General features: G+C 37.2%; 1 protein-coding gene, 1 long non-coding RNA gene and 1 other non-coding gene across 4 annotated transcripts in view; 2 read left to right on the forward strand and 1 right to left on the reverse strand.

Moving 5' to 3' along the window:
- LOC118912810 (uncharacterized) overlaps positions 1-26,478 on the forward strand; it is a 120,723-nt gene that overhangs the window by 503 nt on the left and 93,742 nt on the right. For both annotated transcript variants that reach the window (XR_008996294.1, XR_008996293.1), the window contains exon 2: positions 5,723-5,848. This is a non-coding gene — a long non-coding RNA (uncharacterized LOC118912810). The remainder of the gene's footprint in view (positions 1-5,722; positions 5,849-26,478) is intronic.
- Positions 159-231, forward strand: TRNAR-ACG (transfer RNA arginine (anticodon ACG)). The gene has a single exon. It is a non-coding gene; the product is annotated as a tRNA-Arg (tRNA).
- Positions 10,103-26,478, reverse strand: part of DNAJC5B (DnaJ heat shock protein family (Hsp40) member C5 beta) — a 75,980-nt gene continuing 59,604 nt past the window's right edge. Inside the window, exon 4 of the mRNA XM_036886308.2 lies at positions 10,103-11,435. Coding sequence (XP_036742203.2) covers positions 11,335-11,435 — 101 coding nt within the window. The 3' untranslated portion in view covers positions 10,103-11,334. The remainder of the gene's footprint in view (positions 11,436-26,478) is intronic.

Here is a 26,478-nt window from a genome sequence, read left to right on the forward strand (position 1 = left end):
AACTAGTTTTTCCAGGGCCTATGGTGTCAAGACTCAGCAACTCCGACGCCCCCCGCGCACCCGGTACACATTTCTTTTACTAATTCCTTAGCATTACTATCAGGTGTGGCCGTAGAACTTTATAATTTGTATGTCACTTTAATACCTCTTAGAGTGGAGGGCCAGTGGCGCAATGGATAACGCGTCTGACTACGGATCAGAAGATTGTAGGTTCGACTCCTGCCTGGCTCGCGCTTTTGTCAATTTAACATTTTAAAACCAATTTCTGACTTCCCCTCCGGTCCCCCACACCACAAGTACCAAAAGTAATTTACCGCATTTAGAGTTCTGAGGGCCCATAGGAGCAAAGTATATCTACTGTTTATAAACAACCTAATCTGGTATTTTGTTATAGCATCCGAAATGGAGTAAAACATGTATCAACCAGAGACTCAGTTCTCTCAGTCATGACTTCAAAACTTTGCATTGTCCTGGCCTCAGTTAGGTGCTCATCCCTGGTCCCTCAGTTGAGTCCTGGGGTCTGGATTACATGCAGTGGTCAGGGCTGGCTCACCTCTCTCCATGTGGTTACCTCCCTTCCTTCCTAGGATCCCAGTGAAAAGATAATAAAGATAGACAAAAGAAAAAAGTTTTATTGCAGCATGCAAAACAACAGAGATATGATCAGCAGACCTGGGATTTTAACTAATTTATGGTGTGTGGAAAGCAAATGAGATCATATGGACCCATAGCTCAAAATGGAGAAAAACACAGGTCAGAATACACATTCTAGAAGCTAACAGAGATGGAACTTTTCTCCCCATGGAGCTCCAAAAGGGCCCCAGACACAGAGGCAGCAGCAAAAAGGTCAGAGTCCCACAACATTGTACAGCAGCTGCTGCATTTGTCCCCAGGTGGAGCTGCCTGGAGACCTGCTTAAGCAGAGTAGATTTGCCTGTGGGAGCCCATACGGTGAGTATAGGGCTGGGAAGAGAGGCAATGATTATTAGAGCCTAATAGTCATAGACACAGAGAGGAAGAAAGCCAGCCCACCCCACTCTCAGAGTGAGACCCTCTTTGAGTTGGCACTTTGGGGGATATTGGACCAGCACGATTATGTCCACTGAGGCACCATTAATGAACAGGCCTGCTTGTCCCCAGGTCCAAACTTAAAAAAGAAAGTCTGAGCTGAACAAAGGAACTGAGCCAGGAGGAAACTCAGGGGCAATGCAGGGTATAGTACAGAACTATTTTTTCAATTGCTAATTGATATCCTCAGGGACATCTAAAACGATATTGCAGCAATAAGAACCAGAACAAGCTGATATTAAAAGGAGCAATGAGAGAATAATTGAGTTCTTGAAAACAAAAAGTGTGATTGCTAAGGGGAAAACATTGGTCATGGCTAAAGATCAAATTTGGAGTTAGAAAAAAGGATGGAAAATATCTCTCAGGAAACCAGAATACAGAGAGAAGAAAATATAAAAGTAAAAGCATGAAGGATAGACCCAGAAGACATTGCAGCTCCAGAGTTCCAGAAAGAGAAAGCAGAGACTCTGCAGGGGAAGGAATGGAAGAAAGACATTAGTCAGCAGATCAAAAGGGCCTTCCAAGTAGGACGAATGAAAACAACCATGCCTGGACACAGCATGTGAAAGTTAAAAGCAATGAGGGAACCCTAAAAGCCTTCAGAAATGGGAACAAAAGCAAACAAAAAACAGGCTAGCTACAAAGGAATGGGAATAAGGCCTGTGATCAGACTTCTCATCAGCAATACTGGATGCTAAAAGACAGTAGAGCAAGGCCTTCAAAATTCTGTGGGGAAATAATTTTGAACCTAGACTTGTATAACCAATCAAGGTAGCAATCACATATGGGGACACACTTACAGGGTCTCATAAAGGTTAAAGCCCATGATTCCTTTCTGAAACAAATAAAAAATAGACATTAGTAGAGGATGTTATACTGACTGGGTTCTCTAGGGAGCAGAAGCTGACACAGAACTAGATGCAAACTTTTACTGAGGGGTACCAGCTGTGAATAGAGAAGGGGAGGATTCAGGACTAGGTAGGAGTAGCTGTTAGACAGCGGTGCAGACCTGGTGATAACACCTAGAGGCTGTCGGTGAACCTCCTCCTTGGAACTGGGCAGTGAGTCCTTTCTTGAAAGGCAATCTAGCTACAAATCTCTGTATCTGTGACAGATGTACTTCAGGAAAATAAAATAAGGATCAGAAGAAGAGTAGTACACAGGATTTAAGAAAAAAGGGGCCCAACAAAGAACTCAAAATAAATCCCAGGTTGACAATGATGCAGAAGCCAAGAAAGCAATCAGGACAATTTAGGAAAAAAAGGTTAGAGGATCTTTCAAAAAGTAGATTCTTTCACAAGTAATGTGTTTAAGGTCCAGGAAGACCTTAGAGGTATGATAGAGCAAACCAAAGGTAATTAGGGATTTCTTTTAAAAGAGCTTTATAAGGAACTCATGGTCCAAATATAAAGCAAACTGAAATTCTGGCACAATTTTGAGAAACTGGTTGTGTGTGTTATAAGCAAATCTCTGTCTCTCCCTCAAAAAAAATTTATTGATGCCCTAACCCCCAATACCTCAGAAAGTGACCATATTTGAAGATAGGGCTTTTACAAAGGTAATTAAATAAAAAGAGGGTCATTAGGGTGAGGCTCATTCAATATGACTAGTGTCATTATAAGAAGACATTAGGACAAAGGGAGAGAGAAAGAGATAGCAGATATGTATATGCATATTTATGAGCCAAGGAGTGAGGCCTCAGAAGAGATCAGACCTGCCAACACCTTCTTCTTGGATTTCCAGCATCCACGCTGTGAGAAAATGAATCTTTGTTTGTAAGCCACCCAGTCTGTGGTATTTTCTTATGGTAGCCCTAGCAAACTAATATAGGGATGGTAAGGAAAGAGGAATTTGCTTTCTTTTCTGCATTCTTTGGTATTGTTTGCATTTTTAACTCTATGCAAGTTATTTGATATAATACACAGGCAGACAGTCTCATTAATTGTCATCTATTACTACATCCAATAAAAAATTGCTTAAAAATGAAGAAACTGATGCCCAAAGATGTGAAATGGCTTACCTTCAGAACAGAGTTGAGCACTGAGATCTCACATCTCCTGAGTTACCAGCAGGACTTTCTCCTCGGCGCTACTTGGTCTCCCTATCCCCAGACAGACACTTGAATTAGAGAGAGGGACTGCAAACCCTGGGAGGAAGGAGGTGGAAGGTGGTTTCTGATGTCAGGAAAAGTCAGGTGACAGCAGGACATTCTGGGAGTAGCAAAGTGTTCCATTTATTAAAGGGAACCCTCTTATTCTAGAACCCCAAAATCAAATCTGTAGAATTAATTAACAGGGGTGCTGCACAAAAGTTACATTAAGATACCCTAAGACCTGAAGAACAAAAACCCCCTGTTTAATTGAAAAATACCTTAAACATATGCTCATGAAGGAACTTCTAAGGTCTTCCTTTCAGTTGAAGAAACCATTCTACAAATCAGAAAGCTCTACCAAGAAAGTTTAAGCAGTTTATGTCAGGATGACCCTCCAGACTGAGGGAGCAGTGCTGAGCTCTTCTGATTCCTCATCTGTGGCTTTCTGTAAACACATACTGTCACCAAGAAGGGTACTGTGGGAAACCAGAAAGAGAATGTTTCCAAGGTCAGGAAAGGAACCATTCTGGAGCACTCCATGGGAGATAAAGTAGATTCTTTTTATTCATATGAATTAGGTTCTGTAAAGTCACCACAAACACTTATTTAGTGAATACTGAACCATTGCTCCTAGGGGAAATGCAGGGTTATGTTCCCATGAGCCTCTGTTCACACCATTTTCATTAAGAGATCAATATATAACCTTGTTTTATGTATGTCTCTGTTTAGACATATTTAATATATATTGATTCATTAACATTGAACTCACAGCCAACAGCATTACTCCTGCCTGAAAGTTTATCTAACATACATATCTTCTCTATAGGGCACATCATAACCTCTTGCACTTAGGAACATTAGACAGCACTTAAGCACTATGCTTTTAACTTTTGAAATGACGAAATCACCAATAAAAACCACAAAGCTCCAAAAACTGTGGCACTTGTTTATAGTAAATAAGCTGAAACAAGAAGGCACCATGTCGCTTTGTCCCGCCTCAGCTGAGAACAGATGTGACGGTTAACTCAAATTTCTCACCATTCTGTGTATGTCTGTGAATGACCATGGAACAAATTTTAGCAAGTGGGAAAATTTGCAAATATGGAATCTGTGAATTATGAAGATTGACTGTATTATTAACCCAAATTAAACCTTGAGTTATGTAAAATGACTATATCAAAAGATCTTAATGAGACCAACCTCCCATCTCCCTTAACAGGAACCATTTGTCCTATAGTGACAAGACAGACCCATCAAATTCCCAGGGCTCCCTGAGCCCCTGAAAACTCACCTGCACTCTTTTACACTTAGGGAAAGTGGGGTTATTATCTAGTTCATACAGTGTCTTTCCCAATAGTAGGATTTAGGGGGCTGGGGAAGGATGTCACAGGGAGTTTTCTTCAGAGATGCATATTTATTCCTTAAACAAACATTTATTTAATCTCTACTATGTGTTAGGCACTGTTCTATTGCCAGGATGTAACAATAAGCAAAACAGAAACAAAATTCTTCTCTGATGGAGCACACATTTTGAAGGAGCAGACAATGAGTTGGCAATAAACAACATATACAGTAGGCTCAATAGTGGTGAGTTGCCAAAGGGAAAGATAAAGCATAGGCAGATCTGGAGTATAGAGGGTACTTACTGTGCTTTTCACAAAGGCAAACTGATGTAGAACACCAGAAGTAAAATAAGTTGCTACAAAATACACACACTTATAAACATATACACACAAACACACAGTTATTTTAAATGGTGGCATATAAATTATTTTCAAAAAGGTTAAAGTTTGCCAAGTTGTATTTCCTTTGTGTTATGAATAATAAAGGATTATTAATTTAGTAGCCTGGCTTAAGTAATGGTATAGTTTTGCAAATAGAAACTGCACAATTTGTACCTTATTTTGTACAATGAAGAAATTGGAGTATAATTTCACTTTTATTATGAATGGATAACATTAAAGTTGTCTTGGAAAGGTTATACATCTCATTGTATGAATGGCACTGAAATGTCTTATTTTTATATATAATAGCAAGTGTTCTCATCCTGATCTTATGGAATCAGAATAAGGGAACAGAATTTATAGATCTATGGTGTGGATAAAGTGAAGGTTCCTATGGCCAGGATCCTCAGCTGAACCTAAACTACTTGATGATGTAATGGGCCTGCTGCTAGGCTACTGCTTCCACACCCATAGGCAATTAGCTATTATTGACTGAGTCACTGTAAAAAGAGCTCTACCTAGTTCTCGACCTATCGCTGGGAGAACAAGCTGGGTAATAAACCCTTTCGCCCCAAGAATGTTCCATTGTCATTCCTGTTTCACTGAATCCATAGTGAACTTGCCCAGAGTTGAAACCCATTGACAAGACACTAGGTTAGCTTTAATATTGCTTTAAATATTGCTTTGTGCAATTATAATAAATAGTTCTGAAAAATGCCAGTTTAGTGTGCAGTTAATGTATACATGCCCAAATAGATAATTATTTTTTAAAATTTAAGAAAATGTGGGAATTTTATTCCCAGAGAACATTTGCACTAAAAATTTTGTTCTTCACCAGGAAAGAAAGTGTGTTATAGAGGAAACTTATCTGAGAAGAGATGAATCTGGACAACATCTCAGGAGAGAAGATACTTGGGTACCAGATCAAATTATTCAGAAGTAAACAGTAAAAAACCCTCACTAGGTAAGATCTAGTCTTCCTTGCCCTCCGAACATGGATGTGCCTGGGGGTGCTCTCAGGAGAAGCTGATAATCAGATTCTCCACAATTAGAAAGCTCAGTTAGTGGCCCAGTGGTGAGCAGAATGTGTTAAGAGCTGTAACTGCTGATCTAATTCTAGGAATTTAGTTTTGCTTCTTGGGAACAACCTAGAATAGCATGAAAACTCCAGAAAGTTGTATCACAACCATTTTCATTTGGCACTGAGCATGTTTAAGCCTCCTTTTGAAGAAAATCTTTTCTCAGAAATGGCATATGTTGTAAGACTTAATCAATCAACAAGTATTTATTAGTTTCCTACTCTATTTTTAGTTCTAAGATGTAGATCTTAAAATCACTGCTAATTTGAGCCATCTATGATTTGGAAATGGTTTTGTTTTACAGACACTGGTTATACATAATTTTAATTTCTGGCCCTCTGTTGTCTGGAACTGCTCAGAAATAATGTGAAGATTGTTACTTAGGTGCTCTGGAGGGCTACAGGCTGGAAAAAGGGGGGTCAAAACCGTTTTAACAAGAGTAAGACTTGTGTTTCTTGAATAAGCACTTTTTTCTCAGGTTGGAGGACAGTTGCCCTGGAATGGACGTTTACCTTCATATCAATGAGGAAGAGAGAGCAGTCTGCTGAAAATTTTAAAAAGACAGCTCTGTAATTGGGTCAGGGGCTTGACTGGCTCCAAGTTAACACATTAATTTTTGTATTAATTTATGTTTGCATATACAAGCATTTAATATGCTAAGCCTCCCTAAAAACTAAGGATTCCAGCAGCGTTTATGTTTCTAGCTGGTAACAATTGCCCTATTTTACAACACAGATTTTAAACATTTAGCCTTTTAACAAATATTCCCTGACTGCCATGGGTCAGGTGCTGTTTTAAGCCCTGGGGACTCAGCGTTCACAAAGATGGACAAAAACTTTGCCCTTGTGGTGTGGCAGACAGAGAATAAGATAAAAAGTATGTTAATGAAAGGTACTAAGGAGAAAAAGTAGAAGAGAATAGGGAGCATAGGTCTAGGCAGAGTGGTCTGGGAAAGCCAGCAGCAAAATGATGTGAGGAAAGACTGGGGAAAGTCCCTTCATGCTCTAAATATATTATATGTTCTAAATTAATCTCACTGTGACTTGGAGCTGCAGTTTGACAATTTGAAAGAAATTTCACCTCAGTCAGGTTTTGAGAGTCTCTGCCCTACCTAGGATGTAAGGGGTCTGCAGGGGTTCATGTCTTTGTCCTCCAAGTGAGTTTTGAGCCCCTAGTCTTGCTCCAGCCTTGTTGCTCCTGAGGTCTCTATGTCCAGCCCTGCATGGTTCCTTTCAGGGCCCAGATGTGGGCACAAGAATCTTTAGTTATGGCTACAAAGCCATGACTTCCTTTTGTCCCCCAAGCATCCAAGTGGTCTCTCATCATAGGGGCTCTCCCCTGTGCGGACACAAGTCTGGGCTCCCTAAAAACTAAGGATTCCAGCAGCGTTTATGTTTCTAGCTGGTAACAATTTCCCTATTTTACAACACAGATTTTAAACATTTAGTCTTTTAACAAATATTCCCTGACTGTCATGTGTCAGGCGCTGTTTTAAGTCTGACATAGGTCCTTGTCCCTTACCAAATACTTCTTTTTTTACTCCATCCTGAGTCTCAACTTTTCACCTTCGTCCCTTCTCTTCCCTGTTTCTCAGTACTCCATCTCCTTCCTTGTCCTTCTCCTGTGTCTACTTTAATACTCTGGAAACTCCCCTCAAACCTCCCAAACCCATCTTTCATCCAGAAGCTCATCAGAATGGGGCTACTTCTCTTCCTTGGATTTCAGCACACACCTTCTAACAGCCCAAGCCACTAAACAAATGCCTGAGTGGTCATTTTCCAGGTGTCTCTCTACCTTTGTTCTTAACCTCTAAGTGTGTGGTAGCAAGGAAGTAACATGTTAAAGATGAAACTCAGAAAGAGAGCCCATGTCCATTTGAGTCTTACTAAGGACAAAACAAAATATCTCAATAAATTACCTTGCCATACATTTAGATAATATGTGTAGTCACTATTAGTTATTTCTATGTGTTAGCACACTCAGAGAATTATTTGAAAAATACCCTTGTTGTCCCTTTGCCTATTAGCATTGTGATTATTTGTGCTTAAAGGTATGGGGGGGAAGCATTTCTTTAAAAATATTCTGTTACCAAGGCTATTTCCTATCTCTCCCTCCCCCACCAGTTGGAGTAGATTCACAATACTTCAGTTTATCAAAAAGACCAGTAAATATGAAGCTAGAGAGTTGACAGTGGTGAGCAGAGAGATTTGGAGATTAAAATGGAGAAATGAGGGTCAAATGGAAGAAAAGTGGACACAGGAGAAGGACAAGGAAGGAGATGGAGTACTGAGAAACAGGGAAGAGAAGGGACAAAGGTGAAAAGTTGCGATTCAGGATGGAGTGAAAAAAAGAAGTATTTGGTAAGGGACAAGGACCAAAAAGAAACAGGCGAGGAGCACTGATTCAGTGTTAAACTTGTACAGTTTTGGAGATTAGAAGTTTGATGTGGGTGCCACTGGGCAAAAATCAAGGTGGTCACAGGGCTGCGTTTCTTTCTGGGTTCTAGAGGAAAACCCATCCTCAAGTTTTTCAGCTTTTAGAGGTTTCCTGCACACTTTGGCTCATGGTCCCCTTCCTCCTCCATCTTCAAAGTACATCTTTGGCCATTCTTATGTAGTCACCTCTCTCTCTCTCTCTCTTTCCATAACCAGGAAAGGCTCTCCATTTCTAAGGACCCATGTAATTAGATTGGGCCCACTTGGATAATCCAGGATAATCTCCCAATCTCAAGGGCTTTAACAATCATATCCTCAAAGTCCCTTTTGCTTTGAAAGGTGATATATTCACTGGTGTGGGAATTAAGACATGCACATGTTGGGGGGTCATTATTGTGCCAACCTCAGAGACCATGTGGTATTAATTGGAACCCTTTCTGTAGGTCAAAAGATCAGGCAATACACAAGCAGGAGAGTGTTTTTCCAGGCTTGGCCATGTCAAATGTATTTTAGCATATATACTGTTTGAAATGTAGGAATAGAATGTCATTTAGTCTCAAAGAATTAAAATAGGTATATTTTGGTAATGAAAAGTGTGTGTGTGTGTGTATGTATGTTTTGTTATGACCTGATGCAAGAGAGAAAAAATAAATAAATGGATGGCCTATGAAACCTTGTATGAAAATATGAAATCCCCTACTCTGAATAGCCTGGAGCCCAGGAGTAGGTAGCAAGCCACTAAAGTGGGCAGTTCATTTGACCCTGCATGAACTAGGGCCATGCGTCCACTGCTGAGGATGCTTCTTCCCTTGATGTTTCTCTGTGGAAATGCTTATGGATTCAGAATAACTGCAGATGATTCCATATAACAGGTCCTGTTGACGTGATACCTAATGAAGAGTTGATCCTTAGTCCTGTTGTAGCTGAGGGGCAACCTGTAGAATGTATTCCCTCATTCACAGGCACTCATGTACTTGTTTTTTTCACACATCATTGTAAGCAGATTAGCCCTTTGTGGGGAACATTGGCCAGAACCCCTCTAGGAACTCAACTTTACCATCTGATTCTGATTCATGCCCAGTTCTTGGCTTAACCACTCTTCTCCCAGCACTCTGGGCAAGCCAGGAGTAGAAGTAAAAAATTCTGTGTGAGAAAGAAACATGAAGTCTGGGAAAGAAAGAAGCTTTGTGATTGGCAGGTTGCTTTTCAAAAATAGGCCTGACCTTTTGCTTAGAGACCTCAGAAAGGAAATGTAGTGGCTCAAATTCTCCACAGACAGGGCTATTTATCATGTTCCCTTCATATGGAAAGTAGCACTTGTTTGTTGAATACAGAGTTGCAAGCACTTCCTGGTCACGGGCTGTTAGTGCTGGGCATCTCTGTGGTTTTGTTGGATGAGAGGGTTCATATACATAAGTCATATCACACACATTTGTGTGTATAAACATATACAAATTCATGTAAAACCATCTTATATTTGTCAAACACTTGACTTTTTCGAGTTCTTTCACCTCAGCTATTTCATCTGGTCAAAGCAGATATGAAAATGGAGTCCTGGACCTACTAGCCATTTTATTCTTATCTCACTTGGTCACAGGACTAGGTAATGAGAACTTAGATTAGAACCAGTTTTTTTAACTTTCAAACCAGGGCTCTTTCTACTTGATTATGTTGATTAAAAAAAAAGTTCTAATAACTCATGAGTTAGAGCAGAGTTTTAATGATTTCAGAACTGTCAGAACTATAACACAAATTCTCACTTACAATGTATATTTAGCCTCAATTGGCTACAACTTGGTGGGGGGGGAGAAACAAAAAGAAAATGGCATTTTATGCAATATTATGTAAAAACATAACAAGATCTTTAAAATTGCAACATTATATAAAGAACTAGGAAAGACCTAGAGAAAACAAACACTTTGCTGCTGTACTATTTTAGAACACAGTGTTAGCACCTGGTTTTGATCACACGGTGCATATAAGGATCAAACAAATAAAAGCAGAGATGACCTCTGAGCTTAAATGTTCAACATGCACAAATCTGAGCATTTTCTGGTCAATGTAATTAATCCCACCAAAAATAGGGTAAGTGATACACAATTAAATTTAAATTTAGGCTATAGAATTTAGAATTCTGCACTTCACCTCATGTGTTTCTTTCCCATAGTAAGTCTAATTTAGGCCAGTTGTATAAAACTTAATTTACTTAAAAATGGTCAACATATTTTTGGGGGATTGGTTGGGCTCAGAATGATTTTCTGGATTATTTATAACATTTAACCAGGTTGAAGTTTTGTTTTTGTTTTTGTTTTTATGCCAATCTAAAAGTACACACAAAACCGGTTTCTTCTTGCTTTTACTTGTCAGTTTTCAGTAAATGACAATTTTTAACCTTTCAAAAGTATGCTTTAAAATAATGTGATTTATCTTTTCTATCTCACAATTTTTTCTGGCCTCGACATATTTCTGTAGCCATACTAAATCTCAACAGGAAAATAATTCCACACACACAAAAATGTCCCCTAAATATATATATCCTGTACATTTTGCTAATGATATTGTGGCAGATATGAATATAATATTTAGTTAAATAGATGAAAAGTGACTTCTATTTGGAATACTGTAAGGCATGAGGTCTGGATCACATAAAGGAGAGGCTCAGAAAATCTATCTAATTCCACTGTCTTACCTCATGCAAAGAGCATAAAACAACTCTTCAGGCCTTTATTCTTCAAAATAGAATGTGTTTCATTAGGAATTCTACTCAAAGAGTGAGACTGCATACTGAGAAAATTATGTAGCAACCATCTTTCCCTAACTAGAAGTAAAATACAAATGTGGAAAAGTTCACAGCATTTCATGCCCCCGAGACTCCCTCCATGACCACCTGGAGACACGGCTGAATCAAGAGGAGATACCATGGACCCTCAATAGGCTCAACATTGAGAGTCTGTGCAATAACTTCGAGGTCCTTCTCTGATTAGCTGTGTTTTCTCATTTGCATTTGTAGGCTGGAGAACAACTGGAAAGTCCACATCTAAAAATAAACAAAGCAAAGCAATAAATATACTCTTATCATGTTACGTTTCCTTTAATGGGATGGGTGGTGGGTATTTTGTTGAAATGATGATTGGCAAATCAATTCAGTTCATAAGAAATTCAGGATATTTAAAGGACTTCAAAGGGGAGGAGACACTATCTTTATTCTTCATTTTAAGTTCTATGAGTTACAGAATAATAAAACCAAAGCACTGAACCCAACTTTCACCTTGAGACAGAGGCTGAACCTGGTGAATTGAGAATTACTTTTCATCATCTTGTGCAGATGAGAACAAGATCACCACAAATGTCATATAGAGTCCAGTGTGTAGCTATATGAAATATGCCTCCAGAGTTGTGCAGTACACAATTCATATGGCTTTGGTTGGGAAAGAGGCCAAAATCCAGAGCTTGCTTAGATGAAGAATCTTATAGGAAGCTCTCCACATAAAACTAGTACACAAAATGGGTATGCACACTCAAAATCACCATACTCCTAAATCTATAAGGAAATTTGTTAGTCTTGAGTTTTCATGCTGAGATGATGGAAGAAAGAGCTCCCCTAAAAATGTTTAATGGCAAGCCAAGGAACATACATAGTGGCAAACCAAATTTACAATACCTGTGTGTCCTAAGAAACCTCAGGCTGATAATTTAGTTTAAAATAGTCCAGTACAAGATGTGCCCCCAAGTACCTAGGAGAAGTGAAAGACCCATCTTCAACTCAGGCCTCAAAGAATCTCTAAAAAATTGTAAGAAACATGAATTCATAGTAAAAACAAATAGACATAGGAGAGAGAGGGAGATTGAGAGAGATTTAAAAGGAGGGAGGGAAAGATCACATGTAGAAACAATGCATACAGTGAGAGCCAGTAAAAACAACAGAAAACCAAATCAGATGTACAAACCCTTTAACCAAAGGATATACCTAGGTTATGTGTATATACCTAGAAAACTCTAGTAGTCATGTAACAGGAGAAATGTACAAGAACATTCATAACAGCACTGTTGTTATGGCAAAAAGTGGAAACTACCCACATATCCATTAACAGTAAAAGGGATAAATAAATTATATAAATATGGAGTATTCTCACAGAGGAATATTATTCATCAGTGAAAATGAATGAAAGATAGTCATGATATGAATGAATCTCTGTAATAAAATGGGGGAAAAAGCAAACTGAAGGTAAGTGTTGCGTGTTAAGTCCATTCATTGAAAATTCAAAATTATGTTCATCATCCATTATGATTAAAATATTTCAACAAAGTGGGTATTTTCATAAAAGCCATATGACAAACCCACAGCTAACATCATATCATATTCAATGGTCACAAGCTAGAAGTTTTTCCTCTAAGGTCAGGAATAGGACAAGGATGTAAATTCTTGCCATTCTTATACAACATGGTATTAGAAATCCAAGCCACAGCAATCAAACAAGAAAAAGAATTAAAAGGCATCCAAATTTGAAAGATGTAAAGCTGTCACTATTTACAGATGATGTGCTACTGTATTTGGAAAACCCTAATGACTCCACCAAAATAAAATCCTTGAAATAAGTGAATTCAGTAAAGTTTCAGGATGCAGAATTAATATACAAAGATCTGTTGCACTTCTACACACTAAAAACAATCAGAAAGGGAAATTAAGAAAATAATCCCTTTACAATTGCATCAGAAAGAATAAAAAATACATAGAAATAAATTTAACCAAGGAGATAAAGACCTATACTTTGAAAACTATAAGGCATTGAAGATGACATGGAATAAATAGAAATAAATGGAAAGATGGATTGTAAGAATTAATATTGTTAGAATGTCCATACTACCCCAAGTGATCTACACATTCACTGCAATCCCTGTCAAAATATCAATGGCATTTTTCACAAAATTAGAACAAATAATCATAAAATTTGTATGGAACCACAAAAGACCCTGAATAGCCAAAGCAATCTTAAGAAAAAAAAAGATGGAGTTATTACACTCCTGGATTTCAAACTATACTAAGCATTATAGTATTCAAAATGGTATGATACTGGGACAAAAACAGACACATAGGTCAATGAAACAAAAGAGAGAGCTCAGAACCCATGCTTATGTGGTCATTAAATTATGACATGGAAGCTATTAAATACAATGGGGAAAAGACAGTTTCATCAATATGAAAGTCTCCCAGTGTTGGAAAAATTGGACAGCCATATACAAAAGATAAAACCGGATCACTTTCTTAACACCATATTAAAAAATAAACTCAAGATGAATTAAAAACCTACATGTAAGACCTGAAATCATACAACTCCTAAAAGAAAACATATGCAGTAAACTCTCAGACATTGTCTTAGCAATATTTTTTGGCTTTCCTTAGGCAAGGGCAATAAAGGAAAAAACAAATGTAATAACATCAAATTAAAAAGTTTTTGCACAGTGAAGGAAATCATAAATAAAACTGAAAGGCATCCTAGAATGGGAGAAGATATTTGCAAATGATATATCCAATAAGGGTTAATATCTAAAATAGATAAAGAACTGATACAACTCAATATTAAAAAAAAAAACCCAAACAAGCCATTTAAAAAATGGGCAGAAGACCTAAATAGACATTTTTCTAAAGAAGATATACAGATGGCTAACAGACACATGAAAAGAAGCTCAGCATCATTAAACAGTTATAATTTATAACTGTATATCACAACCTCAATGATCTATCACCCCACATCTATCAGAAAGACTAGTGTCAAAAAGACAAGAAATAATAAGTGTTGGCAAGGATGTGGAAAAAAGAATCCTCATGCACTGTTGGTGGGAATGTAGATTGGTGCAGCCACTATGGAGGTTCCTCAAAAAATTAAAAATAGAATGACCATACTATCCAGAAATTCCACTTCTGGGTATTTATCCAAAGAAAAAAACACTAATTTGAACAGACATAGTGCCCCTATACTCACTAGCATTATTTACAACAAACAAGATATGGAAGCAACCTAAGTGTCCATCAGTGGATGAATGGATAAAGAAAATGTGATTACATATGTGTACAATGGAATCTAATTCAGCCATAAAAAGAGGGAAATCCTGCCATTTGCAGCAACATGGCTAGACACTGAGTGTTTTAGCTAAGTGAAGTAAGTTAGAAAAAGACAAATACTGCATGACCTCACATGTGAATTGAAAAAAACAAACTCAGAAAAAGAGATCAGATTTGTGCTTATCAGTAGCAGAGGGATGAGGAATGGGAAAACTGGAGGAAGGTGGTTAAAAGTAAGTTACAAATGTCCAGTTATAAGATAAATAAGTACTGGGGATGTAATGTACAACATGATGACTATAGTTAATACTACTGTATGGTATATTTCAAAGTTGTTAGGAGAGTACATACTAAAAGTTCTCATATAAGGAAAATCATTTTTTCTTTCTTTTGTATCTATATTAAATGCTTGAGGTTAACAGTTGTGGAAATCATTTCATAATATATGTAAGTCAAATCATTATGCTATAAACCTTACACTTATACAGTGCTTTATGTCAATTAAATATCTCAATGAAACTTAAAGAAAAATAATAAAATGTCAATTAAATATCTCAATGAAACTTAAAGAAAAAATTAAAAAAAAAACAAATGGTTTAAGACAGCAGTTTCCTTTGAAGAGGGAAAAACGAACAAGGAACTTAAAAGATAATGGCAACAGAATACACATTCTTCTCAAGTGCACATGGAACATTTTCAAGCACAGACCATATACTAGGCCACAAAAAGAGCCTCAGTAAATTAAAAAGATTGAAATTGTACCAACCAGTTTCTCAGACCACAAAGGTATGAAACTAGAAACAAATTACACAAAGAAAATGAAAAATCCCACAAACACATGGAGGCTTCACAACATGCTCCTAAATAACCAATTGATCAATGACCAAATAAAAACAGATATCAAGCAATATATAGAGACAAATGACAACAATAATTCAACACTGCAAAATCTGTGGGATGCAGCCAAGGCTGTGCTAAGAGGAAAGTATATTGCAATACAGGCCTACCTAAGAAAAGAAGAACAATCCTATATAAGCAGTCTAAACTCACAATTAGTTAAACTAGAAAAAGAAGAACAAATGAGGCCCAAAGTCAGTAGAAAGAGGGACATAATAAAGATTACAGCAGAAATAAATAAAATCGAGAAGAATAAAACAATAGAAAGAATCAATGAAAGAAAGAGCTGGTTCTTTGAGAAAATAAACAAAATAGACCCCTAGCCAGACTTAGTAAGAAAAAAAGAGAGTCTACTCACATAAACAGAATCAGATATGAGAAAGGAAAAATCACTACAGACAGCACAGAAATACAAAGAATTATTAGAGAATACTATGAAAAATTATATGTTCACAAAATGGATAAACTATAAGAAATGGACAACTTTCTAGAAAACTACAACCTTCCAAGCTTGACCAAGGAAGAAATGGAAAATCTGAACAGACCAATTACCAACAACGAAATAGAACTGGTAATGAAAAAACTACTTAAGAACAAAACTGCTGGATCAGATGGCTTCACTGCTGAATTTTATCAAACATTTAGTGAAGACCTAATACCCATCCTCAAAATTTTCCAAAGAGTAGAAGGAGAGGGAATACTTCCAAACTCATTCTATGAGGCCAGCATCACTCTGATACCAAAACCAGGCAAAGACACCACAAAAAAAGAAAATTACAGACCAATATCCCTGATGAACATAGATGAAACAATACTCAACAAAATATTAGCAAACAGAATTTAAAAACACAAAAAAAGACCCTCCATCATGATCAAGTAGGATTCATCCCAGGGATGCAAGGATGGTACAACATTTGAAAATCCATCAACATCATCCACCACATCAACAAAAAGAAAGAAAAAAACCATATGATCATCTTCACAGATGCTGAAAAAGCATTTGACAAAATTCAACATCCATTCATGATAAAAACTCTCAATAAAATGGGTATAGAGGGCAAGTACCTCAACATAATAAAGGCCATATATGACAAACTACAGCCAACATCATCCTGAACATAATAAAGGCCATATATGACAAACCACAGCCAACATTACACTGAACAGCGAGAAGCTGAAAGTCTTTCCTTTAAAATTGGGAACAAGACAAGGATGCCCACTTTCCCCACTTCTGTTCAACATAATACTAGAGGTCCTAGCCATGGCAATCAGACAACACAAAGAAATAAAAGGCATCCATATTGGTAAGAAGAAGTTAAACTGTCCCTGTTTGCAGATGACATGATATTGTACATAAAAAACCCTGAAGAATCCACTCCAAAACTACTAGATCTAATATCTGAATTCAGCAACATTGCAGGATACAAAATTAATACACAGAAATCTGTGGCATTCCTATACACTAACAATGAACTAGCAGAAAGAGAAATCAGGAAAACAATTCCATTCACAATTGCATCAAAAAGAATAAAATACCTAGGAATAAACCTAACCAAGGAAGTGAAAGACCTATACCCTGAAAACTACAAGATACTCTTAAGGGAAATTAAAGAAGATACCAATAAATGGAAACTCATCCCATGCTCATGGATAGGAAGAATTAATATTATCAAAATGGCCATCCTGCCTAAAGCAATCTATAGATTCAATGCAATTCCTATCAAAATAACAACAGCATTCTTCAACGAACTAGGGAAAATCGTTCTAAAATTCATATAGAACCACAAAAGACTTGAAATAGCCAAAGCAATTCTGAGAAGGCAGAATAAAGCAGGCAGCATTATGCTCTCTAACTTCAAGCTCTACTACAAAGCCACAGTAATCAAGACAATTTGGTACTGGCACAAGAACAGACCCATAGATCAATGGAACAGACTAGAGAGCCCTGATATAAACCCAACCATATATAGTCAATTAATATACAATAAAGAAGCCATAGATATACAATGGGGAAATGACAGCCTCTTCAACAGCTGGGGTTGACAAAACTGGACAGCTACATGCAAGATAATGAAACTGGATTATTGCTTAACCCCATACACAAAAGTAAACTCAAAATGGTTTAAAGACTTGAATGTAAGTCATGAAACCATAAAGCTCTTAGAAGACAACATAGGCAAAAATCTCCTGAATATAAGCATGAGCAACTTCTACCTGAACGCATCTCCTCAAGAAAGTGAAACAAAAGCAAAAAGAACTCATGGAACTACATTAAACTAAAAAGTTTCTGTATGGCAAAGGACACCATCAACAGAACAAAAAGGCATACTACAGTATGGGAGAATATATTTGTAAAAGACATATCTGACAAGGGGTTAACATCCAAAATATATAAAGAACTTAGATGCCTCACCACCCAAAAAGCAAATAACCCAATTACCAATGTGCAGAGGTTATGAAGAGACAGTTCTCCAAAGAAGAAATCCAGATGGCCAACAGACACATGAAAAGATGCTCCACATCACTAATCATCAGGGAAATGCAAATTAAAACCACAATGAGATGTCACCTCACACCAGTTAGGATGGCCAGCATCGAGAAGACTAAGAACAACATATGCTGGTGAGGGTATGGAGAAAGGGAAACCCTCCTACACTTTTAGTTGGAATGTAAGCTAGTTCAACCATTGTGGAAAGCAATATGGAGGTTCCTCAAAAAACTAAAATAGAAATACCATTTGACCCCGGAATCCCACTCCTTGGAATATACCCAAAGAATACAACTTCTAAGATTCAAAAAGACACATGCACCCCTAAGTTTATCACAGCACTTTTTACAATAGCTAAGGTATGGAAGCAACTTAAGTATCCATCAGTAAATGAATGGATAAAGAAGATGTGGTACATATACACAATGGAATACTATTCGGCCATAAGAAAGAAACAAATCCTACCATTTGCAACAACCTGGATGGAGGTGGAGGACATTATGCTCAGTGAAATAAGCCAGGCAGAGAAAGGGAAATGCCAAATGATTTCCCTCATTTAAAGCAAAACTGAAGGAACAAAATAGCAGCAGACTCAGAGACTCCAAGAATGAACTAGTGGTTACCAAAGGGGAGGGGTGTGGGAGGGCCGGTGGGTAGGGAGAGAGAAGGGGATTGAGGGGTATTATGTTTAGTACACATGGTGTGGGGGATCACGGGGAGAACAGTGTAGCACAGAGAAGGCACATAGTGGATCTGCTGCATCTTACTACACTGATGGACAGTGGCTGCATTGGGGTATGGGTGGGGACTTAATAATATGGGTAAATGTAGTAACCACATTGTTTTTTCATGTGAAACCTTTGTAAGAGTGTATATCAATCATACCTTAATTTAAAAAAAGGTAATGGCAATATTCTTTTTATGAAAGGTAGAAAGTCAAATCATAATATGTTTGTATGTATTTAATACTTAATAAAATCAATAACAGATAAAGGAATTAAGTAAAATCAATAACAGATAAAGAAGTTGAGTGAATTACTCCCAAAACCTCAACCAGTTACTAGTAGAGTTGAAGCTTGAAATGGGATTGTCTGACTCCAAAGCGCTCTGTCTTAGCCACTAGCAGCATATTGCTGTGGAGACAGCTGGCATAAAAGGCTGGTAATCAGCTTCCCCATTTCCCCACACTTTGTGTGTACTGATGCATTGCTTAGGTCTGTAGTGTCGTCTACTCTCTTCCATGGTGAATTTGCAGGGAGTAAAGAACCTTCTTCTTTTCTAAAGGAAGAGTGTTTAGTTTCTTTCTCTAGAAAAATCTTGGTCCACCCCTTTCCTCTACTATATATGCTTTCAAATTGATTTGAGATTTACAAAATGTAAAATTAACCATCTTAAAGTGAACAGTTAAGAAGCTCTTGCTTCTGAATCTTGTTACATTCTCTCTCTCTCTCTCTCTCTCTCTTTCTCTCTCTCTCACACCTGCCCCCCACCCCACACAAACAGTTCCAGTCCCAGGGAATGGATTCTATCTGTAGATAGTCTAAAAGTCCTCTTGGCTAGTAGAATTCATTAATAAAATTAATACACTCACAATGTACTAAATGTGTCATTTACCACCTCCATCTAGTTGCAAAGCATTTCCCCAGAAGGAAAACCAGTACCCATCAAGCAGTTGCATCCTGTCCCTCCCTTCCTCCTACCCGGCCCTGACACCCACCAGTCTGCTGCCTGCCTATATGGATTTATCTGTTCTCAGTATTTCATTTAGATGGAATCATACAATACTTGTCCTTTTGTGTCTGGCTTCTTTCATTTAGGATAATGTTTCTAGGTTCATCCACATTGTAGCATGTATCAGTACTTCTTTCCTTTTTTATGGCTAAATAATATTTCACCCTCTACTTTTTTGCATTTTCCTCCTGGATTTCTCTCAACTCCTTTTCCCCTCTTCCTGATTAAATTCTACTGCTCTTGTTTAACAAACTGTCTGAAATTCCTGCTGCTTTCCATTTGTCACATTACATTTTGATGGTATGAGCCCTTGTCTGAGCATATCCCACTTTGGGGTTTGCAACTATGATCACTGCACAACTTCTGCTCCATTCAATTCTCTGATAAAACTGTTCAATAGAATGCCCAGTATAACTATATCTGCCTTGCCCAGCCTCTAGAGCACCATTTATCACCTTATCCACAGGATATAGGGAGATACTATGCTAAATACTTTGCTGGTATCAAGAGTCATCCCTTCTAGAGTTCTCCATCCCCATAATCTTCTCTGTCTTCTGCTCATACTTTAAGTTCTTGACTTTAAATGTCACTTCCTCAGGTAAGCTGCATCCAGATCATGTCCCCTAGTGTTCCTAATCATAGCCCCTGTGTTTCTCCTTTGTCAGGCTTATTGTACCTGTTAACTAGCTGTTTCTGTGATTAACATTTCTCTCCCCATCTCCTCTGCTAGATGGTAAGGCCCAAGATGGGAGGAACAGTGTCTTTTATTTCTCTATTCCTTAGCATAGTGTCAGGCAAATATTAAGTGCTCGATAGATGTTTGCTGTTGAAAGAATGTCTTGATAAATAAATCTGTCCAGTAAGTTTTTCACTGAACCTTGGCAGCCAAATATCAAAGAAATCTTGGATCCTTTGAGCTGCTTTTGGGCAGTTTTCTGGGATGATTTACTTGTCCTGCCTCCCCTGCCCCGCCCCAAAGGCTAGATGATGCTTACTTGATATATTCACATAAAGAAGAAACAAAAGTTTTTGGACTAGTTGCAAGAATTATTTTCCATGAATTATTTTTAGAAATGGTTCTTTTTGACTGGGTGAAAGGAGGTAAGAAGGAGATTGGGTGTGGGTTGGTGAAAGAGGAAGGATGAGTTTAATCTCTTCCTTTGTGCCCTGGGCAGTAAAGTGTGATGAATGCTAAACAGCGAATGTAATAAATGTCTTGGCAAAGAGCAAGAGACTAATTACAAGCCATATGGCTTTTTCAGCTTAGTGGCTGTGAATTTATTTGGGTTATATCCAGTGAGTAGCAAAAACAGTTAAGCAATCAACAGATTTTTCTATGCACTGAATCTCACACTTTTAGATCCAAGGGCAACATTATAAAATCTTTTTTTTAGATACTTTATTCCCTCTCCTTCCAAAATAAACAAGGAAATCATGATTCCACAAGGCATTTTTAAGGCTTAACTAGGAGTTTTCAGTCCATTGCCTTCAGCTTGGAAAAAAGAAACTAATTTGGCTCTTATATTATTGGTTTGCTTTGCCAGGGTGTTCAGAAATAACTGGTTACCACTGATGCTCTTGCTTCTGTATCTTGTTACATTCACTCCCTCTCTCTCTCTCTCTCTCTCTCTCTCTCTCTCTCTCTCTCTCTCTCTCACACACACACACACACACACACACACACACACACACACACAGTTCCAGTCCCAGGGAATGGGTTCTATCTCAGGATAATCTAAAAGTCCTCTTGGCTAGTAGAATTCAGATTTCATTGCAGCCTTCAGGTAACAGAGGAGTATAGGGTCTAAAATGAGATTGTTTTAAAAATAACACTCAAAATTTCACAAAATGGAACTTCTAGTTTGTGAACATTTCAAAGGAAGGGAAATAACCTAGTATCCATTACTTTTACCTTTCAAGTTTCACATTTTCCAATACAATAAAGGGGGAACGGGATCACCCCAGATACTATTCTCTTCTATTTGATCCTGATTGATTTCTTAAAAATATGGAATTCCCCTGTGTTCCTAGGATCCCACTAGGAGTATATTTTTATTTTGACAAAAAGATAGGAATCAGTTTACAAGTTCTACAGTTGCCAGTGAATATTGAACATACCATGGTTTTTAACTTTCTCCCCTTTTCTTAAGGGTAGAGGCTGGATTATAATTTCACATGGTTGAAAGAGACACAATAACCAAAGTAAGTCTTTCCTCTCTAGTACCAATTCCCACCCTGTACCACTACTCTCAAACAGAAACTGGTACCATGTTACAGTATCAGAAGGTACTTTAGGCTTTAGCTAGTATCAAGAAGTAGGCGTGTTTGAAATATGCACAAAATAAAAAATAGCCAAGAGAAACCATAAGCTTTAGATGTATAACTAGAATTATTAAACTATGTCAAGGCAGGTGAAAAACATTTCTAATTGCTTTCTATAAGCCTATAAGTCAAAGAAAGGGTTTGATAATTCAAATCTGGATTTTCATAATTAAGAAATAGCTGCATGTCCTATTTCCTCTTCTTTATTAGTCTAGTAAGGCATAAGGAGACAATAAATCATTATACAGCTATAACTTTTATTCTGGAGAGAGAATTATCTCATTAGCTTTAGTATACTTCATATCTTGGCATTTCTGAAAAGTCAGAGAAAAATATACAAAAGAAACATTAATCATACTTCTTTAAAAATCAAATAAGTGAAAAATAAATTTCCTTATAGTCTTTATATATTGGCCAAATCTCAAAGTGCACTATAAGCTGTAGTATAGTATTTAGATGGATAATTAATATAAAACCTTTGTTCCCCCCAATGCACCCTATCATCTCAATTAGCCCTCCACTTCCCTAAAAGCAGAGCATTACATTCTGTAGGCATTTTTCCTATTTCTTGCCAGTGAGTATCAAGCTTGTAATCCAGATTTATTGCCCTTTCAGGAAACATTTTGACAGTACTGGCTATATAATTTGCAAAACCGGTTGCAAAATGAGAATGTAGTATAAAAGATTAAAAGGCTAAGAATTTCAAATTTGACAGCAGAGCAATAAACAAAACGTTGGAAATCCTAGCCAGTGTAATAAGTTAAGAAAAAAGGCATACAGATTTGAATGGAAGAAATAAAATTGTCTCTACTTGCAGATGACACGATTGTCTACACAGAAAATCCCAAGGAATTTATGCACAAACACAGATACAGATTAGTAGGGGAGCTTAACAAGAACACAGAAACAAGTCAACACACAAAAATAATTGTAAATATTTGGGATGAACAATTGAAAAACAAAATTAAACACCAATGCCATTTACAATAGCTCCCCAGAAAATGAAATACTTAGGTATCCCTCTAACAAAACATGTATCAGTTCTGTATATTGAAAATTATAAAACACTCATAAAAGAAATTAAATGAGACTTAAATAAGTGAAGACACATACCATTTTGGTGGATTAGGAATTTCAACATAGAAAGCTGTCAGTTCATCACAAACTGACCTACAAATTTAATGCAATTCTAATTTTAAAAATCAGTACTTTTCTATGATTTAGACAAAATATTAAAGTTTATATGGAAAGGCAAAAAACCTAGAATAGCTGAAAGCTATTTTGAAACTAGAATAGTTGAAGCAATTTTGAAAAACAACAAGACTGGAGGAATCATACCAGCTAATTTTGAGACTTACTTAAAGGTGCAGAGAGCAAGATAGTGTTTTATTGGAGAAGAGATAGACATCTAGATCAATGGGACAGAATAGAGTCCATGAATAGACCCACAGAAATATGGTCCATTGACCTTTTTAACTAAAGTATCATTCATATATACTATTATGAAGGTTTCACATGAAAAATATTGTGGTTACTACCCCCAAATAAGTCACTGTTCATCAGTGTAGTAAGATGCCACAGAGTCACTACTGTCTTCTCTGTGCTACACTGTCTTCCTTGTGAGCCCCCCATGCCATGTGTACTAATCAAAATACCCCTAAATCCCCTTCACCCTCCCTCCACACCCACACTTCCCCACTCTTCCCCTTTGGTAACTGATAGTCCCCTTCTTGGAGTCTGTGAGGCTGCTGCTGTTTTGTTCCTTCAGTTTTGCTTTGCTGTTAACACTCCACAAATGAGGGAAATCATTTGGCACTTGTCTTTCTCCACCTGGCTTATTTCACTGAGCATAATACCCTCTAGCTCCATCCATGTTGTTGCAAGTGGTAGTATTTGTTTTCTTTTTATGGCTGAACAGTATTCCATTCTGTATATGTACCACCTCTTCTTTATCCATTCATTTACTGCTGGACACTTAGGTTGCTTCCTTATCTTGGCTATTGTAAATAGTGCTGCAGTAAACATAGTGGTGCATATGTCTTTTTGAATCTGAGAACTTGTTTTCTTTGGGTAAACTCCTATGAGTGGAATTCCTAGGTCAAATGGTATTTCTAGTTTTAGTTTTTTGAGGAACATCTATATTGCTTTCCACAATGGTTGAACTATCTTACATTCCCACCAGCAGTGTAGCAAGGTTCCCCTTTCTCCACATCCTTGCCAGCATTTGGTGTTCTTAGTTTTTTCAATGCTGGCCATCCTAACTGGTGTGAGGTGATAGCTCATTGTGTTTTTAATTTACATTTCTCTGATAATTAGCGATGTGGAGCATCTCTTCATGTGCCTGTTGGCCATCTGAATTTCTTCCTTGGAGAATTGCCTGTTTATATTCTCTGCCCAGTTTTTAATAGGGTTATTTGCTTTTTGGGTGTTGAAGCATGTGAGTTCTTTTTGTATTTTGGATGTTAACCCCTTGTCAGATATGTAATTTACAAATATATTCTCCCATACTATTGGATGCCTTTTTGTTCTACTGATGGTGTCCTTTGCTGTGTAGAAGCTTTTAGTTTGATATAGTCCCATGTGTTCATTTTTGCTTTTGTTGCTCTTAACGGAGGAGATGCGTTCAGGAAAAAGTTGCTCATGTTTATATTCAGGATATTTTTTCCTATTATTTCTTCTAAGAACTTTATGGTTTCATGACTTACATTCAGGTCTTTGATCCATTTCAAATTTACTTTTGTGTATGGAGTTAGACAATAATCCAGTTTCATTCTCTTACATGTAGCTGTTCAGTTTGTCAACATCAGTTGTTGAAGAGGCTGTCATTTCCCCACTGTATGTCCATGGCTCCTTATCATATATTAATTGACCATAAATGCTTGGGTTTGTATCTGGGCTCTCTATTCTGCTCCATTGATCTATGGGTCTGTTATTGTGCCAGTACCAAATTGTCTTGATTACTGTAGCTTTGTAGTAGAGCTTGAAGTTGGGGAGCATAATCCCCCCAGCTTTATTCTTCCTTCTCAGGATTGCTTTGGATTTCGGAGTCTTTTGTCGTTCCATATGAATTTTAGAAATATTTGCTCTAGTTCATTGAAGAATGCCATTGCTGTTTTGATAGGGATTGCATTGAATCTGTGCATTGCCTTCGGCAGGATGGCCATTTTGACAATATTAGTTCTTCCTATCCATGAGCATGGGATGAGTTTCCATTTACTGGTGTCCTCTTTAATTTCTCTCGAGTGTCTGGTAGTTTTCGGGGTATAGGTCTTTCACTTCCTTGGTTAGGCTTATTTCTAGGTATTTTATTCTTTTTGATGCAATTATGAATGCAGTTTTCTTGATTTCTCTTTCTGTTAGTTCATCATTAGTGTATAGGAAGGCAACAGATTTCTGTATATTAATTTTGTCTCCTGCAACTTTGCTGAATACAGTTATTCTAGTAGTTTTGGGGTGGATTCTTTAGGATTTTCTATGTCCAATATCATGTCAACTGCAAACAGTGCCAGTTTAACTTCTTTCTTACCAATCTCAGTGCTTTTTATTTCTTTGTGTTGTCTGACTGCTGTGGCTAGGAACTTCACAACTATGTTGAATAAAAGAGGGGAAAGTGGGCATCCTTGTCTTGTTCCTGATCTTAAAGGAAAAGCTTTCAGCTTCTCACTGTTAACTATGATGTTGGCTATGGGTTTGTCATATATGGCTTTTATTATGTCAAGGTACTTGCCCTCTATACCCATTTTGTTGAGAGTTTTTATCATGAATGGATGTTGAATTTTGTTGAATGCTTTTTCAGCATCTATGGAGATGATCATGTGGTTTTTGTCCATCTTTTTGTTGATGTGGTGGATGATGTTGATGGATTTTTGAATACTGTACCATCCTTGCATCCCTGGAATAAATTCTACTTGATCATGATGGATGATCTTTCTGATGTATTTTTAAATTCTGTTTGCTAATATTTTGTTGAGTATTTTTGCATCTATGTTCATCAGGGATATTGGTCTGTAATTTTTTTCTGGTGTTTTTTTGTCTGGTTTTGATATTAGAGTGATGCTGGCCTTATAGAATGAGTTTGGAAGTATTCCTTCCTCTTCTACTCTTTGAAAAATTTTAAGGAGGATGGGTATTAGTTCTTCACCAAATGTTTGATAAAATTCAGTGGTGAAGCCATCTGGTACAAGGGTTTTGTTCTTAGGTAGCTTTTTGATTACCAATATCATTCCATTGCTGGTAATTGGTCTGTTCAGATTTTCTGTTTCTTACTGGGTCAGCCTTGGAAGGTTGTATTTTTCTGGAAAGTTGTCCATTTTTTAGCATATAATTTTTCTTAGTATTCTCTCATAATTCTTTGTATTTATGTGGTGTCCACAGTGGTTTTTCTTTCTTATTTATGATTCTGTTTATGTGTGTAGACTCTCTTTTTTTCTTTGTAACTCTGGCTAGTGGCTTATCTATTTTGTTTATTTTTTCAAAGAACCAGCTCCTGCTTTCATGGATTCTTTCTATTGTTTTATTCTTCTTGATTTTATTTATTTCTGCTCTAATCTTTATTATGTCCTACCTTATACTGACTTTGGG

This window comes from Manis pentadactyla, chromosome 3 (assembly GCF_030020395.1).
Source record: "Manis pentadactyla isolate mManPen7 chromosome 3, mManPen7.hap1, whole genome shotgun sequence".
Classification (NCBI taxonomy): domain Eukaryota; kingdom Metazoa; phylum Chordata; class Mammalia; order Pholidota; family Manidae; genus Manis; species Manis pentadactyla.